At 42.7% G+C, this 18,447-nt stretch overlaps 1 protein-coding gene and 1 long non-coding RNA gene across 2 annotated transcripts in view; one reads left to right on the forward strand and one right to left on the reverse strand.

The window, feature by feature from the left end:
• Positions 1–3,180, forward strand: part of LOC121654424 — an 11,993-nt gene extending 8,813 nt beyond the window's left edge. Inside the window, exon 4 of the long non-coding RNA XR_006012952.1 lies at positions 1,963–3,180. This is a non-coding gene — a long non-coding RNA (uncharacterized LOC121654424). The remainder of the gene's footprint in view (positions 1–1,962) is intronic.
• Positions 3,181–11,410: 8,230 nt separating this feature from the next.
• Positions 11,411–18,447, reverse strand: part of nup98 (nucleoporin 98 and 96 precursor) — a 33,890-nt gene continuing 26,853 nt past the window's right edge. The window contains exons 26-35 of the mRNA XM_042007856.1: positions 17,817–18,085; positions 17,478–17,747; positions 15,613–15,770; positions 15,398–15,538; positions 15,177–15,322; positions 14,865–15,086; positions 14,350–14,591; positions 14,119–14,273; positions 13,737–13,848; positions 11,411–12,906 (exon numbers count right to left, since the gene is read on the reverse strand). Coding sequence (XP_041863790.1) covers positions 12,722–12,906; positions 13,737–13,848; positions 14,119–14,273; positions 14,350–14,591; positions 14,865–15,086; positions 15,177–15,322; positions 15,398–15,538; positions 15,613–15,770; positions 17,478–17,747; positions 17,817–18,085 — 1,900 coding nt within the window. The 3' untranslated portion in view covers positions 11,411–12,721. The remainder of the gene's footprint in view (positions 12,907–13,736; positions 13,849–14,118; positions 14,274–14,349; positions 14,592–14,864; positions 15,087–15,176; positions 15,323–15,397; positions 15,539–15,612; positions 15,771–17,477; positions 17,748–17,816; positions 18,086–18,447) is intronic.

The following is an 18,447-nucleotide window of genomic DNA, read 5'->3' on the forward strand; positions in this document are numbered from 1 at the left end:
ACAATAATAACGCATAATTAACACAATAATAACGCATAATTAACACAAAAATAACGCATAATTAACACAATAATAACGCATAATTAACACAAAAATAACGCATAATTAACACAATAATAACGCATAATTAACACAAAAATAACGCATAATTAACACAATAATAACGCATAATTAACACAATAATAACGCATAATTAACACAATACTAACCCATCATTAACACAATAATAACGCATAATTGACACAATAATAACGCATAATTAACACAATAATAATGCATGATTATCGCAATAACGCATCATTAACACAATAACGCATAATTAACACAATAATAACACATAATTAACACAATAATAACGCATAATTATCACAATAATAACGCATAATTAACACAATAATAACGCATAATTATCACAATAATAACTGGGAACCACCAGGAAACAACTTCCCAAAGTTCCCAGAGGCTGAGATGGTTCCCAGCGTACGTACCTTGGTGCTGGACCATGAAAGGATTCTATCACCAGCAGATACGTGGACCCTGGACTAGCATGGTCGTGTTTCCTGCCTCTAATCAGGACTCGAGCAGCAGCATTTTGAATGTACTGCAGTTGTTTTCCGACTGGTTTATACTGGGATTAAAAGCTGCTACAGACTGGTTTATACTGGGATTAAAAGCCGCTACAGACTGGTTTATACTGGGATTAATAGCTGCTACATACTGGTTTATACTGGGATTAAAAGCTGTTACAGACTGGTTTATACTGGGATAAAAAGCTGCTACGGACTGGTTTATGCTGGGATTAAAAGCTGTTACAGACTGGTTTATACTGGGATTAATAGCTGCTACATACTGGTTTATACTGGGATTAAAAGCTGTTACAGACTGGTTTATACTGGGATAAAAAGCTGCTACAGACTGGTTTATACTGGGATTAAAAGCTGCTACAGACTGGTTTATACTGGGATTAAAAGCTGCTACAGACTGGTTTATACTGGGATTAAAAGCTGCTACAGACTGGTTTATACTGGGATTAAAAGCTGCTACATACTGGTTTGTACTGGGATTAAAAGCTGTTACAGACTGGTTTATACTGGGATTAAAAGCTGCTACAGACTGGTTTATACTGGGATTAAAAGCTGCTACAGACTGGTTTATACTGGGATTAAAAGCTGCTACAGACTGGTTTATACTGGGATTAAAAGCTGCTACAGACTGGTTTATACTGGGATTAAAAGGAACCTACATATTTTTACGTAGCTTGGATTTCTCGGGGTTCTAAAAACAACCATTCATCACTATCATAATTAAAATGAGAAAAACATTTTAATGTCTAATATACAGAAAAACAAGTCAATGGTACAGTTTTATTTTTCTGAAAATAACCTGCGTTTCATCAGGTGTTCAATGAGATAAATCCAACCTGAACAAACAGTAAAAATCAGAATGAGTGCATCCATCCTTTCTGCCTCTACGGCAAGTCAGAGGGTCAGTTTCAGTCATTAGCAGGTCATCAGCATGAGCGTCTCTATAAAAAGTTCAGATGTGTTAACACAGGAAGGAAATCACCAGCGATCCTCTTAGAGAAGCAGCTGTTGCTGCCATCAGTTCTTTCAGACGAAGTTCAAGGTTGAAGATGTTCGAACCTCAACATGTCTGCAGACTCGCCGAAACTTCAGACTCTCAGGATTCAAGTCTGGGGGTTTTATAATTAAGGATGAGATCTGGTTCAATAGCAGAGCTGAGGAGCTTCAGTTTCTGTGGGACAGTGAAAGCATCATCAGAAGTTGGAGACGGCTGGACGAGGCTCCAGTTTTGTTTGTTTTTAATATTTTCCAGCTCTAAACTCGTTCGTGACCCAGTTCTCTGGTGATTTACGTCCACATCTTAAAACACTTTTATCTTGTTCCTTTACAGGAGACTAAACTCTCCATCCCTCTCCATCTTTTTGTTTTTCTATTCCAGAAGCAGCAGGTGGAGAGTCCGTGGAAAGACTTCGACAGCAGGGTGGACTTCTAGAAGAAACTGGATCCAACCATCATTTTGTTCATGTTTAATAGTCTCAGTCAAATGTTTACTGAACAAAACTACTTTCTCTTCCACCATAACCCAGGACAATATTTCAGGGGATCTTTTTAAAACATTTTTTAATCATTACTTCTACATTTAGCTGCATTGTTTGTTTTACAGAAGCTTCATCCTAACAAGTCCTACAGATGACTAGTCAGGCCTTCTAACCAGTTTTATACCAGACTTTCTTAAATGGGAGCACATGTACCTGCTGAGTGTGTGGAGACTCTCCAGGGTTACATGAGAAAGTAAGGAGGGATAACTTGTTCTATCTTTTTTATAGCTCTTCAATGTTCTCATCATACCTTTCTGGGGGTCTGTTTCAGTTAATGGTGGCAGTTTGACGTCCTCCTCTGAACGCTTGTCCCCACGTTCTGGCCACCACTGTTTGCCTTGAACATGCTTCCTCAGGGTCATTTGATGTGAACTTTCAGAGTTTATCTTCTCACATATTTGATCTTCAGTAGATGTTTCTTGTAAAAATAATGACTCGTCCAAATAATCTGTCCTGTTAAGCGGCATCAGGTCCATCAACGACGGGATGAAGCATAACTTTTTTATACCCAGTGGTGGAGGTCCTTGTCTCTGCTCCATCAAGTAATAGAGAAACTTGATTTTTATCTTCTGCAGTAAAACCAGCTGTACGTAATCTGGGTGTCTCTGAGTTTGAATCTGGACCAGCATGTAAATAATTTGTGTCGCTCCTGTTTCTATCACCTGAGAGACAGACCAGATGGGAATTCTCTCCTTAATTTTCTCCCGTTTGGATTAATTTTCCAGGACTTTGGACCAAAAACCATCAGAAGAGGTCACATCCCTCCAGTCTGGCATTCCTTCCAGTGTCCCTCTATCAGATCTAGATCTAGAGTAAAATCTCGTGTACAGAGCCTTGCTCTGCTGCAGCGTTGCCATGGCAGCAGGGATCTGGGGTGGCTGGTCTCAGTCGAGACTCGTTTCAGGCTGTCGCCCCAGAAACGCTGAATCTATGAGCAGCTTAAAACTTCCTTATTTAAACAAGCTGTTTCTTATTTTATTGATTTTACGTTAATATTTGTTTTTTATTTGATTTACTCAGCGCTTAATGTTGTTTTAAGTTGTTTTTTTTACGTTGTCTGTAAAACATTTTGTGATATTTGCTCTTAAAAAGTGCTGAATAAATAAAAATGACTTTCTACTGAACGTGACTTCAGTTTGTCAGGATTGCTACACACGTGTGGAAATGTACATGCATGTAGATTTAAAATACCTTCCTGGAATCAAATGTTTGCTGGTTTGATAGATCCATGCTGAAAGTTGTAACAAATATATAAACTAAATAAAATATGTAAATAAAAATTAAAAAATAAATAAAAATGAAATAAGTAAAAAATGGAAATATAATGTACTTAATAAAATATACAATATATTGCACAAATATAAAGTTAATTTTTAAATAAAAACTATTACATTTATTTCATATATTTAATATAAATAAATATTTTTCTATATAAAACGTAATAGAAATATAAATTAATAAAAAAAATAAATAAGAGTAGGGAAATGGTAAAATGAGGTAAAAAAATGGTTGAAACTTGACTTATTTTCTCCAGATTTTCAGGTTGTTCGTAATATTTAGTAAAAACATTCATGAAATGTGAACATGTTGATAATGAACTGGTTCTTCTTCAGGCTAAAATAAATGGAAAAATGTTGAGTTTTCATTTTTTTAGGTTATTATGCTGTTATTTGGGATCATTTGTGGCCCCTTAGCTCAACTATAAACCGACACCCTGGTTTGGGGTTTAATGATGAAAAAGTATCTTTATTAAGCAACACCAACTGGGATCATAAGAGAGGAGAAATTATCCACCAAACTCTCATTTCATGTTTTTTATAAAAAGACAACTTCTGCCAAATTCTGTAAATATTTAAATAAAAGCATAAAACTGCAACCGATATACAACAAACGTAAATGTGACCGCAACAACTTCAGGTACATCACATTTCTCGTATTTATACTCCGACATTATCCCGTTAAATTATACCAGAATTTACAGACTTCTGAATCTGAAACTGGCTTTAAAGAAATAAAAGTCAGAAATCAGAAGAGAGAGATTTAATACTGGTGGAGCTCCACAGGACCTGAGCTCCTGTGTTATTATCATTATTATTATTAGTAGTATTATTATTATTATTATTATTATTATTATTATTATTATTATTATTATTTATACATTTTGGTAAGTGACTTATTTGTATGTAATAAGTAAAACTACAGATTTTGTCCCTGAGGGAATCTGAAGAGAAAACAAGATGCAATCCACTGTGAACGTGTCCTCTTCATTCCTGCATCATCATCTTCATCACTGCTCAGCAGAGACCCAAAAATATGACCATCCATGAAAAGTTAGCCAAATATTTCATGAGCAAAAATGTTTAACGTCTGAAAGAAGCAGATGGAAACAGATTGTGAATATGAAGCAGGAACGAGGAAATAAACATGTAGACCAGATTTAGAAGCAACAACATGGAAGCTCGTTCCAGAGTTTGGGACTTAGGAGCAGGAACTGAGAATTCCTGATCCCCTCGAAGCTTTGTGCGAGGTCTTGGAGAGAGAAGCGAGAGAAGATGTGATAACTCCGTCAGTAGGTGGTGCTGTTGCTTCATTGGCTGGATGTGTCTTCCTTGTGAGGACGGCAGGTAACTGTCTGGACATCAGAGAGGTCACCTGGTGGCCTTGGAGTGAAAGGAAGCACAGGAAAGGGTTAGATGGAGGCAGAGAAAAGAAAGGATTCAGTCATGAACACGTTCAAGCAACTTTTCCTCACGTCATAAACGTCCTGACAGCCTCCACACGCCGTCGCCGCATGATGACGAACCCACAGGGTGGGACAAGTCTGAACGAGACCTGAGCTTTCTTCTTTGTACACATCTCAGCTGGAGCTTCAGATAAATGCTGTAACTTACATTACAGTCATTTAGACGCTTTTATCCAAAGGGTCAAGCAGTAGTCGAAGGGAACAGCTGGAAGGTGTTAACATTCCTGGGGGATTCAAACAATGGTCTCCAACACGGGAGAATGATACTCTGCCAACTGAGCTAACCGCTTTCCAACATTTGAATCTGCTGGTCATTGTTGTTCCAGAGTGGGAATATTCAGATATTCCAAGCCGGAGAGAAGATCCGGTCTGCAGACGCCATGAACGTCATGAACAAAGCTGACTGGAGAAGAGGAGAAGGTGAGGAGGAATTACTGAACATAGTTGAAATGAATTGGTACATGATATAAATACAGTAACAACCATAAAACACGGATTATAACTTCAGTATGGAAACGTGGAACAACAGAACCAGAAACCACCGAGAACAAAGAGCAGACGTTTACAATCAACTCTGAACCAACTTTATAAACATCAAACAGTGAAATAAAGGCTGTTTTCCTCCTGCACGTCTAAACTAAATAAGTGAAATAACATCAGACCCCTCATGAGTTGAAAGGAACAGGCAGAAAGAAGTGGAGTTTATAAAACATTTAAAACATTTCTAGCTAACAAGATGGATAAACTCAAAGTGCTAACAAGGACACGAAAGCAATACAGGGAGAGAGGCTTCATGTGTTTCACTGAGACAAGGCTGCAGGAACAAATCCTGGATTTAATGCATGAACACGACGTTAAGGCTGTTCAAGCAGACTGAGATAACACGGTTAGCTGCAAGCTGAAAGGAGGAGGTCCTGCAGTGTTTTTTAGGCCTTGACACTCAGATTACACAGGTCACCATAAAGGAAAAGATCTGCACACAGGACCTCAAACTGTTAGCAATGAATTTTTAAATCCATATTATCTTTCTAAGAATCAATATCCAGAAGTTCTGGTTCTGTTCTGGGAACCAATCTGGAGCTCCTGGAACTAATTGTTCAGAGAAGGATGCTGCACAAGCTGCTGGACATGAAGGAGAATTCCTCACATCCTCTATACCAGCGGTTTTCAAACTTTTTGAGCCACGACCCCAAGATAAGATTCACTGGTTCTTGCAACCCCCACATGACGACTTAGTGATTAATAGTGTGATTTTTCAAATGGGTCATCCTGCAGCATAAAATAAATGTAAGGCCAGTCAGAATATTCACAAATAAGGAGGAGAAAGTAGTTTTTGTGGTTCAGCGTGACCAAAATCAGTTCCTCTCGTGGAGATAATGTCAAATTCTGATTTTTAATGTGACATGTATTAATTTTGTTGTTAATGAGTTACTGTGTTAAAAGATTAAGGTGCTAAATTTTAAAGATGAGTCTCTTCATTAATGGTTTATTTTGACAGCCTGGCTAAAATATCCCAAATTTATTTTAGAAATGTTGAGGACATGTTTTTCAAAATTATCTCGCGACCCCCATGGGAGCTCCGAACCCCAGTTTGAAAACCACTGGTCTACACAACACAGTGAGGAAGCATGGATGTGATGAGCTTTTTCACATATTGTCCAGAGGAGAGGGACAGGGTGTTAATCTGTGCTGTTGCTGGTAAATAAAAAGGAAGTATGGATGTTAAATTCCTGGATTTTACAATGCAGTGACCGGACGGCAGATTACTTATTACAGCAAGGCAAGTTTAACAGTTTAGCACATTTCATGTACAAGACAATTCATAGTGCTCTACATAAAACATTAAACACATTACAGTGGGGTACAAAAAGCAATAATCAGTGCATTAAAAACAAACTTTGAAAATAAATTAAAGAAATTAAAACTGAAAAAGCTAAAACAAAATAAATTAGATAAAATGCAAGAAATAAAAGTTCCAGTGTGAGAAATGAACAGCTGTTCTGATGAAAGGCAGCAAATAGAAAAGTTTTTAACCCTCATTTTATTTTCAGCAGACCTGCAGTTTTTTGCCTCTCCATGTTTAGTTTTGAACTTTGCTGTTTGAAGCTGAGAACTGACTTAATTTTTCTTCCTTTGGCTCCAACAACTATTATTTCAGTTTCGTCTTCATTTAACTGAAGGAAGTTCTGGAACATCCGATCTTTAATCTGATCCATGCAGGTGATCAGACTCTGGATCGGATTGTAGTGTCCTGGTGAGATGGTTATGTAGATGTGGGTGTCATCAGCATAACTGTGGTAACATGTTTAGTTGTTTCCATAATGTGAGCGAGTGGCAGCATGTAGAGGTTGAACAGCAGTGGCCCCAGGATGGAGCCTTGGGGAACTCCACTGGTTATTTTAGTTTACTCAGATTTATAGTTACCTATAGACACAAAGTAGTTCCTGTCTTTTAAATAGGACTCAAACCAATTAATTGTGGTACCAGAAAGTCCCACCCAGTTTTCCAGCCGGTCTAGTAAGATGTTCTGGTCGACCGAGTCAAATGCAGCACTGAGATCCAGCAGTACCAGGACTGAAATGTTCCCGCTATCTGTGCTCAGGAGGATGTCATTAAAGACCTGAACTAGAGCATCTCAGTGCTGTGGTGTGGCCCAAAAACCTGACTGGTAGACATCGGAACAGGTATTTAGTGTCAGGACGTTGTGTAGCTGCTGAAAGACAGGTTTTTCTAGAACCTGACTAAGAAAGGGGAGGTTTGATATGGGTCTGTAGCTGCTCATGAATGAGCTACAAGTGATTTGTGAACATCTCTGATATGTATGTATGTAGGTACACGTGTGTATATTCTATTATTTTTACCACCCATTTAGGTGGCTTTGTTTTATTGTTTATTGCTTTATTTTTACTCAAGTACAGTTTTTATAAACATCTTTATTTTATTTTAATAATAATTTTCCCTGTTGACCCTGTGATGGATTGGTGACCAGTCCAGGTGTACCCTGCCTCTCACCTGTTAAAATGCTGGGATAGGCGCCAGCTTAACTGCAACCCGTAATGGACAAAGCCATTCATATAATGAATGAATAATATTTTTCCTTAACTTCTTTATCTGTATTTTTATTCTTGTTAGGCCACGGGCCAAAGTCCAAATTTTCACTTATCAGTACCACTTAAGGTGGCAAAAAGGTGCATGTCCATAGATTATATTTTGGTATGATAACCTGTCCTAAGTGGTAGTTTTGTCACAGTTAGCAGCACATGCAGTTAGTCACCTCTACAAGAAATAGGATTAATACTCATTTTCCAGACCCTTACTCATCTTTTAAGAGGGCATCTTTGGTAGCATTTTAAAGGGTAGTCTCATAGTTTTTGATGCAAAACTGGGTTTAAATGAAAAGCTATGAGACTACCCTTTAAAATGGGAGACCACCAAGCAGTGGCGGCGCCAGGCTATTTTTTTGCAGGTGCTACTAGGTGCTAACCCGACAGTTGACGATGCTTTTAATCACGATCGAATGCAATACCAACAACCATGATGCACAAAAATTTTAATGCAAACGCACACGTTTGTATTTAATACACAGTTTGCACGATTCAAAGTTGCTAAATTAAAATGCAAAATTCATCTAATCTACCCTTAGTACAATACTGAAGAAATAAGCAACAGCTGATGCGGCAACGCCACCAAAGCGCTGCATTTTTTTACGCGTACACACTACAGCTTTGGTTACTAAAATCCACCACATCTGCTCCTAAATAACACTGCAGCTTAGAAATCAACAGACCTTCCTATATCACATTCAGAATATAAAGCCCATAGGCTATATAAACAAGAACTCAAAATAAATGCAATATTCACCTAATACATTTACAGCAATCAACACTGCTGCCGCAAAAAACCGCACTCATACCTGTTGATGTCTTCATAACAAAACAATCCTCCTGTTGTGGTGGTTTAGGGCAAAGGCATCTATGATCTTTTCTTGGTCCAAGGCTCGGGTTCTGTCTGAGTTTATTGCCAGCAGTGCCAGGTTGCTGGTCCGAGCATCTCCGCTGGTGTTTCTCAAATAGTTCTTTAAACGACGCAGACATGAGAAACTGCGCTCACAGCTCACTGATGTGACAGGAAGGGTGAGAGATATGGACAGGAGTTTAAACAAGTCTATAAAAGCATCCTTGTAGGGTCTCATGAGGGATAAAAACTCCTGCGTGGTGCAGATCCGATGACCCTGTTCTTCTTTTCTCTTAAGTAACCGACGAACTTGGTAAAGTTCGGCAGACAGATTTTCCTCCCCGATTCCATAGTGACGGGCCATGGGCAGGATGCGCTCTTTGTCAAGAAATGAGGAGTGTTTAGGGCTCAAAGCTGGTACTCCTCTCAAAACATTATTTGTTTCGTTTGAAAAGCGGCGTTTCATCACTAAATTTTCATCAACAGAGGAAGCCTGACTTGCTTCCCCACCGTCAGAAGTTTTTTGGTCTATCCGTGGACGTTTTTGGAAAACAAAGCGATCCATCTCTGCACCGTTCACCTCGCAAGCTACCAAGCTAGCAAAACATGCCGCTCTAGCCAATAACGGAAGAATCGGGTCAAAGGTTACATGCGTATTCTCAAATATATTTCGACTTTTATAAATAGTTTTTATGTTTTCTAATTTAAAAAATTACTTTGAATGTGTATGAAAAAACTGCAAATAAAGTTACATAAAAATTAAAATCATTGAAATTCTTTTGGGGGTGCTATGAGGGTGCTTTGACAATCCCAGAGGTAGCTGAAGCACACCCAAGCCCCTCCCTGGCGCCGCCGATGCCACCAAGGAGGACACCATTGTTGAAAAAAAATAAAAAAGCCAGATTGGAAGTCTGAAGAGACTCTGGGAAGGCAAGTGGAAAAACAATAGTTATACATTTCTTTTGAAAGAATCCTCCTTCCTGAAGACCTTGGGTGGACACATAACTTCCAGGACTGGTGTAAAAGCAACCTCACATAGTTGTGTCTCCACCAGAACCAGGGCAGGAGGATCCGTCGGATAGTTGAACCTCGGATTGAGGAGGAGCAGTGTGGTTTTCATCCTGGTCGTAGAACAGTGGACCAGCTCTACAGCCTCTTCAGGGTCTTTGAGGGGGCATGGGAGTTCGCTGAACCAATCTACATTTGCTTTGTAGACTTGGAGAAGGCATTCGACTGTGTCCGCCGGGGACTCCTGTGGGGGTACTCCGGGAGTATGGAGTGCCGGACTTGCTTGTACGAGCTGTCCGGTCCCTGTACGACCGGTGTCAGAGCTTGGTCCACATCGCCGGCAGTAAATCAGAATCATTTCCAGTGAGGGTTGGACTCCGCCAAGGCTGCCTTCTGTCACCGATTCTGTTCATAACTTTTATGGACAGAATTTCTAGGTGCAGTCGAGGTGTTGAAGGGATCCAGTTCAGTGACCTCAGGATTGGGTCTCTGCTCCTTGCGGATGATGTGGTTCTGTTGGCTTCATCGGGCCGTGATCTTCAGCTCTCACTGGAGCGATTCGCAGCCGAGTGTGAAGTGGCTGGGATGAGAATCAGCACCTCCAAATCCGAGACCATGGTCCTCAGTCGGAAAAGGGTGGATTGTTTTCTCTGGGTCTGCAATGAGGTCCTGTCCCAAGTGGAGGAGTTCACGTATCTTGGGGTCTTGTTCAGGAGTGGATGGACAGGAGATCGACAGGCAGTGCGGCATCTGCAGTGATGTGGACTCTGCATCTTGCACAGGAGCAAGCCTTGAGTACCACGGCAATGGAGGCCCAGATCTTCCACACCAGGCAAGACCCCAGATGCAGGCTAAGCAAAGTGGCCCCTAAAACAATCCAGCACCTCACAACAGTGTGAGAGATACTGGCAGGCAAAGAATATATGTAACGCCATGACCAGGTAGCCAGCGTAGTTTACAGAAACATCTGTGCAGAACATGGACTGGAGATCTCTAGGTCACAATGGGAAACACCTACCAAGAATGAGAGGGCCAAGATCCTGTGGGACTTCCAGATACAGACCAACAAAATGGTGGTGGCCAACCAACCGGACATTGTGATCATGGATAAGCAGCAAAAGAAAGCCGCAGTGATGGATGTAGCCATCCCCAACGATGGAAATATCAGGAAGAAGGAACACGAGAACCTAGAGAAATACCAAGAACTCAAGGAAAATCTGGAGAAAGCCTGGAAGGTGAAGGCAAAAGTAGTAGCAGTGGTCATTGGAGCACTGGGGGCTGTGTTTCCCACACTGGAGAAGAGGCTCCAACAGTGACCTGGAGAAACATCAGACATCTCCATCCAGAAGAGAGCAGTCCTAGGAACAGTTAAAATACTGAGTAAGACCTTCAAGCTCCCAAGATTCTGGTAGAGAACCCAAGCTTGAGATGAACAGCCACCCAGCCTACCCAGGGGAGATGGGAGGGTGGGTGAGGGAAGAGCTTTTATATATAATGTGTGAATATAAATTATACACACACACACACACACACATTTAAATTTGATTTAAATGTTGATCCAGTGACACAAAGAACAGAAGCCGTTTATTTCTACTTAACTTTATTAAAAAATATCAACAAAAGCATCATCAGGAAAATGTGCACACGCTCACACACAAAGCAGAATCCACTCATGTAAACTACACACACACAGTTCAGGCATCACATCCTGGAGGTGACAAATTAAATTTTGAAAAGAAAAAAAATTATAGCAAGGCGAGTTGGTCAGCAACAAAAAGAAAATCCAAACAATCGGTAAGTGAAGGTTTTGTATTAAAATATGTCTGATTTGGTGATAAAACGTAGATAAAATGACCTGAAGGTTTCTGACAAGCTGTGAAACTAACTCCACTTAGAAAATCTGCCCGTCCAATGAAGCGACAGCAAAAACAAAAACGTGCCTCTGATTTACATTCAGACTCCAAAAAAGCTACAAAAATATTTATTTTTACACTTTGCATCTTATTTTTCTGAGTCGTCTCTCCAAAAACAAACTTTGTGCACATTAAACGTGCCTGTTTCATATCGTAGATCGTCTGTATTCACATATTGACAGATGCATCAACAAAACCCTGGATTTACTCAAAAAGAAGTCGAGTCGTCCAAGAGGAGCGAAAGTCCGCCGATAAACCACGACTGAGGTCACAAAAACGCCAAACGTTGGACCAGAGGGAATTTCAGAAACATCTCGCCGGTTTTCTTTCATTTCTGTAGAGGATGAAAGGGAGGGACGAAGGGCGGGACATAGAGTGGGATGAAGGGAGGGACGAAGGGCGGGACGTAGAGCAGGACGAAGGGCGAGACGAAGGGTGGGACGTAGAGCAGGACAAAGGGCGGGACGAAGAGCAGGACAAGGGGGCGGGACAAAGAGCAGGACGAAGAGCGGGAAGAAGGGCAGGACAAAGGTCGGTAACAAGGGCGGGACGTAGAGCAGGATGAAGAGCAGGACAAGGGGGCTGGACGTAGAGCAGGACGAAGAGCAGGACGTAGAGCAGGACAAGGGGCGGGACGTAGAGCAGGACGTAGAGCAGGACAAGGGGCGGGACGTAGAGCAGGACGAAGAGCAGGACAAGGGCGGGACAAAGAGCGTGATGAAGAGCAGGTGAACCCTGGACGAAGACCTTCATCTCTGGATTTGGTCAAACATTAAACCAGAACTCCGTAAGCTGAATTGTGGGTTCTGGAACTTAAACGGTTTTTTTGGACTACCATCCGGCCTCTTATTATGGGACAAACATCTGAAACATTACATCATTTCTTTTTTTGGTGACCTCAGTTTGGTGACAATTCAGAGGACGGACTCTCAGAGACCTTTTTATTGTCAAACTGCTGTGGAAGCTCCTCCCACTCCGCTCTCATTGGCTGACGATGAGCTGCCGCAGGTACAGCTGCGTGAGGCCTCGCAGCTCCTCCAGCGTGTAGTCCTCCGGCATCGGCAGGCGGCTGACGTGCGGCGCCAGCTGGGCGAGCGGGATGCCGAGGTCGCCCTGCTGCAGACTCAGCACCACACGCAGGATGTTCACCACGCGCTTCGCCATCTCTGCAGGGAGGCAGGGGGCGGGGCTTGTTAGCTCACAGCTGTTCTTATAAACACATGATGTTCAAGTATGAAAACACATCAGCTTCTACCAGCAAATTAACTGTGTTTGCGCTAAACTCCTTAAAGTTTGGAGAAAATGACGTCTAAATGTGATCAGCAACATTGTTGGTAAGCATTTATACAATGTTTACTAAAAAAAAATACAAAAAGAAATTTGGGATAAACGGGATTCTGCCTAAATAAGTGGAAAACCAGCTTCAAACTTTTAACTGGTAACAAAAGATAATATTTTTAGCTTCAAAGGGAAAGTTCTTAAAAGAACTTCTTTCATGCCCACAATAATTTATGGGTAATAATATTAAAATATACAAGTAATTTATAGGTAATATAATTAAAACAGATCATAATATTTATAGATATTAACAATACATTGTAATAATTTATGGGTAATAATTACCATTAATGTACATTAACTGGGTGGTAACGTTTGCATACATAAATAATTTAGTTCTACTTTTGACTAAAATCTTTTCGATTGATTTAATTAAATAAAATCTTAACTTGCTGCAAATTTGCTACAATTTTTTTTTTTTTTTTATTTTATCTAATGATTAATTTTTATTTACTATTTACGCATGTATTTTTACATTTATTTATTATTAAATATTTGATTACATCTATTTTATTCCAGTTTTTACTATATTTATTTAGCTCTTATATAAATAAATGTAGACATTCAGGAATAAACTGATCAGGAAAGAAACACAGTTGAAAGAGAATCCAGGCAATCACAGGACGGCTTCCTGTGATTGGTAAAAGGTAGCTCTCACCTGATTGGGCGAGGCGGTCTCTGGCGGTGCTGCAGGGCAGCAGCTCGATTCTGCTGCAGAGAGACGTGACGTTGGTGTAGAGGCGCTCCAGCTCGTAGCCGGCGTTCTCCATCTGAGGACACAAACAACGTCAGACTCCACTTGGCGGCAGAGGGGCGGAGCTTCTTTTTTTTAATAAAGAACCCTAATTATAACCCAAAAATTCTCTATGTGGTCGGTTCCTGCGAGGTCTGACCATCATGTTCCTTCTAACTTGTGTAATCTTTAAATTTGGACCCAGAATCTGAAAACTATGAAAACTTTAAAGTTGTTTCTAAATAAGAACCCAGTATTGTCCTGCAGATGTCTGGATGAAGACTTGGGGGTCCGACTGCTGTAGTACCTGCTGGATGTCCTGCAGAGTCTTGATCACTCTCATGTAGTCCAGGTAGACGCTTCCTGCTGTGTCCCAGTCTTGGATGGTGGCGCTGTGTTCAGGGACTGCCAGACCCTCCAGGAACTCCAGAAGGTAGTCGTGGTTGTCGTTGATGATGCAGTCTGGAACAAACTGGATTTTTTTAGAAGTTCTGGACTGGACAGATGAAAAACTCTTCACCTTCAAGTGAGTTTTTACCTGAGGCCAGGTGCTGGATGAGCAGCCGGTGGCACTGGTTCCAGTGTCCGGCCCGGTACAGGTGCAGGGCCTGCAGGTGTGGGTCAGCATGGCGGTGGGCTCTGGTGGCCTTGGCTTCATGGATCCACTGCTCCGGGATCAGCAGCCTCTCGGTCAGGAAGCGCTCCCTGCGGACCGACTCGCTGGTCTCCTGCAGGGGGCAGTGGAGGGTCAGCATCTCCCTGACAGCTCGCTCCCGTTGCCTGGAGACGCAGAGGAAGACGAGGGGGAAGATGAAGATGCTTGTATGGGTATCGAACTGTTACAGTTTAGAGCAGAAGCTGTTTTAATGAGGAGAAACGTCAATAAGAGCCAAAACCGAGTCCAGGTGTTGGATTCAAGCTCTAAGGATCACCATGAAACAAAGATGACAGAATCTACACCAACATGTTGCTTTTATGAGCGCCTCTAATTTTATTTCTGTGTTTCGTTCTTACTGCTGCTCTGTCTAACAGAGCTGTTACTGGTGGACGTACATGTGGTCAGGGATGTGCATCAGGATGAAGACGGCCATGTGCCAGAAGCCGGCGCTCTCCAGCTGAGCGGCGTAGCTGGCGTGCAGGAGCCCCTGCCGCGAGGCGCTCAGGTGGCTGTAGTGCAGCGCCTGCAGGACGCCCCACAGGTGCCAGCTGAGGCGGTAGTCCAGCCGTTGCCAGGTGACGGTCAGAGGGTCCAGCAGCTGCTGCAGGCTGTAGTGTCTGCAGGAGGATTTCCAGTCAGGTTTTATTTGTTCTGCCACCAGATGGCGTCAAGGACTCTGGTCCAGTTTGTTGTGATGTGTGGTTTACCTGTCACTGTAGAGCTTTAGCAGGTGGAAACACAGATCATACAGAGGCTTTTTACCCTCCTCCTCCTCCTCCTCCTCCTCTGGCTGCTCAGACTCCATGTAGGGAGGGAGGGGGGCGCAGGCGTACTTCCCTCCCTCAGCAGAGCCCTGCAGGACAGAAACAGCAGCATTAAACGCACGTCACCTCCACAGAAAGAAGGTCCAGACTGCAGGAAGACTGACCTGGAAGGCGGCTTCGTATCTGGCAAGGGCGTCGGCCACGGACGCCGTCGGAGGCAGCATGAACCAGAGGTGGACGGCCACGCAGCGCTTCCAGTCCAGCTCCGAGCAGACGTTCACCACCGAGTCTGACGACTGCCAGACCTGCAGAGAGGACGAAGTGGCGTCAGACACGAGCAGGAAAACTGGAAACCTGCTCAGATCATTTCAGGCCGTACGGGTTTCCCAGCAAGCAGGGCGAAGATCCGAAGCCGTTCCTCACTCAGGTAGCAGTCCGTCTGCATCCGGTTCCAGTCAGCGAGCTGGAGGGCCAACAGGTCCCGGCAAAACTGAGAGCCCACGGCCTGGGACAGCAGCAAAGACAGACGGTGGTCTCCTGGAGACACAGCTGGATGTTAGCGATGCTAGCAAACATCAAAGTCCAGGAAACATCCCACAGGTTTGGGACCCTCAGAAATCAGATGTTTAGATTTGACCTCCATAAACCACAGAAGAAACGTCCGTGTAATTATTTCACTTCAACCAACTTTAACATTTTGTGCTCAAAATTCACAGACATCATTAAAATCCAAACTAAAACTTCCTTGTGCAGGATCAGCTGATTAGACAGAAACCTGACCCTCCTGTCTAATTTAAATGATCTGGTTTTATGTGGTCCATCCAGACTGACAGCAGCTCTTTAGGTGATCATCAGCCTCTACGTGTTAAACAACTCCTGGTCTGCACATGCTCAGTAACAGCTGTTTGTGTCCTTTAAACGTGGAGCTGTCGGCTCCATCAGACCCAGGATCCACACACCAACTGCAGTATAAACTGGTAAAACTACACCCGACGTCCTGCTACATAAGCGCTCCTCGGTACCCCGGCAAGGCAATGAGCATCAGAAGACGACTTGCCAAATTTCAGCGTTTTAACTCTCTGGAGTCGACGGATTTATGATGATGTAGCAGCAAGTCGCAGCCACGGCCTAACGTTTGTGTTCAGGGAACTAAAATGTGGTTATTTGGTCATATAAAACCAGAATTTATGATTTACAGACTGTTACTGGCAGCACATCTGGTGTAGGAAGAAACGGTGGAAATGCACATCAGCCAATCAGATGATGACATGAGCGCGATGCATCTAGTTGCTGGAGAAAAACTGAAGGGCTGCCCCCTGGTGGACAACAGGGGGACTGCCAGCCTGGACATGTCATTCTCTGTCTTATGGTGGACAGGGACACTTGTTTTGGTTGAAAAAGAAAATTATTTTGTTTATTGTTTTGTAAAAAGCTGTACTAAAAACAGCCGAGGCTGTAACCTGCATTCTGATCTACATCAGATAGTCCAGGTTCCACATTCACAACCATCTGGTCTACAGTGGGTTGGACCAGTAAAATAACAACTTATTAATGTTTTACTACGAAGAAGTACAAGTACGTTATCCTGATGTTTACATGAAATGATCCATAATATTAGAAAATATTTTGAACAAGCTGAAATTTCTGGAGAAAAGATTTATTTTACCTCCGTTACACATTCACAACTTCCAGATCACAACGGATAGAACAGCTGGAAGTCATTTTAAATGTACACACATGTGCATTTCCACATGTGTGTAGTAATCCTGACCACCTGAGCTGATTCACCTCATCATACAAGCTGAGTCAGAAAGATGGAAAAGTTTTCCTCCTGACCTGGAAACGGTTTACATTTAAACAGAAACATGAAGGTTACAGTTACTTTTATTATTTACTTTCATTATAATATTAGTCATTAGTATCATTAATGTTATTTTTATATTTGCTAAATTTATCCTGCGGGCCAGACTGGTCTCTCTGGTGGGCCGGTTTTGGGCCCCAGGACACATGTTTAACACCCTCGATCTATGTTTACATACAATTTTTAAATTAGCCATTTTTATGCTATAAAATGTTTTAATACGTTTGTGAAATTAAACAAAAACTTGTGATTTCAGGTCCGTTGTGTTAAATAAAAAGAAGGAAAAATACTGAAGAATGAACCCAAACAAGGTGAAGGAAACATAAAAAGGAGTGAAAGGAGCATTTTTAGACCCTGACGGTGAAGGACCCGTCCTCCCCCACCTTCCTTCTGTGCGACTCGACACGCCTCGCTGATGCGGTTCCCCGTCAGGAAACTGAAAATGGCGTCCGTGTGGCAGCCTTTTCCCGCCACAGCAACCTCCTCCTCCACCCTGTGGGCGGCGCTGTGGGACAGCCAGGCGGAGAACGTCCTCCTCCTCTCCAGTTGCTGCTCGTAGTCACTGGGCGTCTCCGAGTCTGGGTCCGAGGGGCCCAACCGGCCCCACAAGGCCTGGCACAGAGTCCAGACCTCGGCCCAGCAACCCAGGAGGGCTGGGGGGAGAGACAGGGTTAAACCTGAGAACAACTCCATCCTCATCGGGTCATTTCGGCTTCACCTACGCTCCGAGTCGCCCAGCTTGTCCTTCAGCTCCGTGATCCACTCGGCGTACTCGTGCAGCACCGCCACGCCGGCCTGCGGTCGCACCAGAGGGCAGCAGGATCCATCTGGGATGCTGATATCGCTGTGCTGCAGGCAGATGTCCAGAGGCCGTTGCAGCACCATCTGTCTCTCCTCTTCATCCTCCTCCTCCTCCTCACAGCTCTTCCCCTGTGGAGGATCCAGACCCACCAGCTGCTCCAGGACCACCTTGTAGGGACTCTCTGTCAGTCTGACGAGAAACAACATGATCAACCTTAACTTCACTCAGATTTCAGAACAAAGACAAATCCAACAGAAAATACACAAAATAATGATTAAAAACTTCAGGTTAACGCTATCCAACCAGCCAATCACAAGGCAGCATGTAGTCATGGAGACGTGGTGAAGACGACTTGCTGAAGTTCAAACTGAGCATCAGAATGAGGAAGATGGGGGTTTAAGTGACTTTGAACGTAGCATGGTTGTTGGTCTGAGATGATGGGGACGAAGTTGCTGTTCTGCTTCGACTACGAAGCGAAAATCAAATCAAATCAAATCTGATTTGATTTGACAACCAGCAATTACTTCTATGTCTACTTGTTTTGTATTTGT

The sequence above is a fragment of the Melanotaenia boesemani genome, chromosome 15 (genome assembly GCF_017639745.1).
Source record: "Melanotaenia boesemani isolate fMelBoe1 chromosome 15, fMelBoe1.pri, whole genome shotgun sequence".
In the NCBI taxonomy this organism is placed as follows: Eukaryota; Metazoa; Chordata; class Actinopteri; order Atheriniformes; family Melanotaeniidae; genus Melanotaenia; species Melanotaenia boesemani.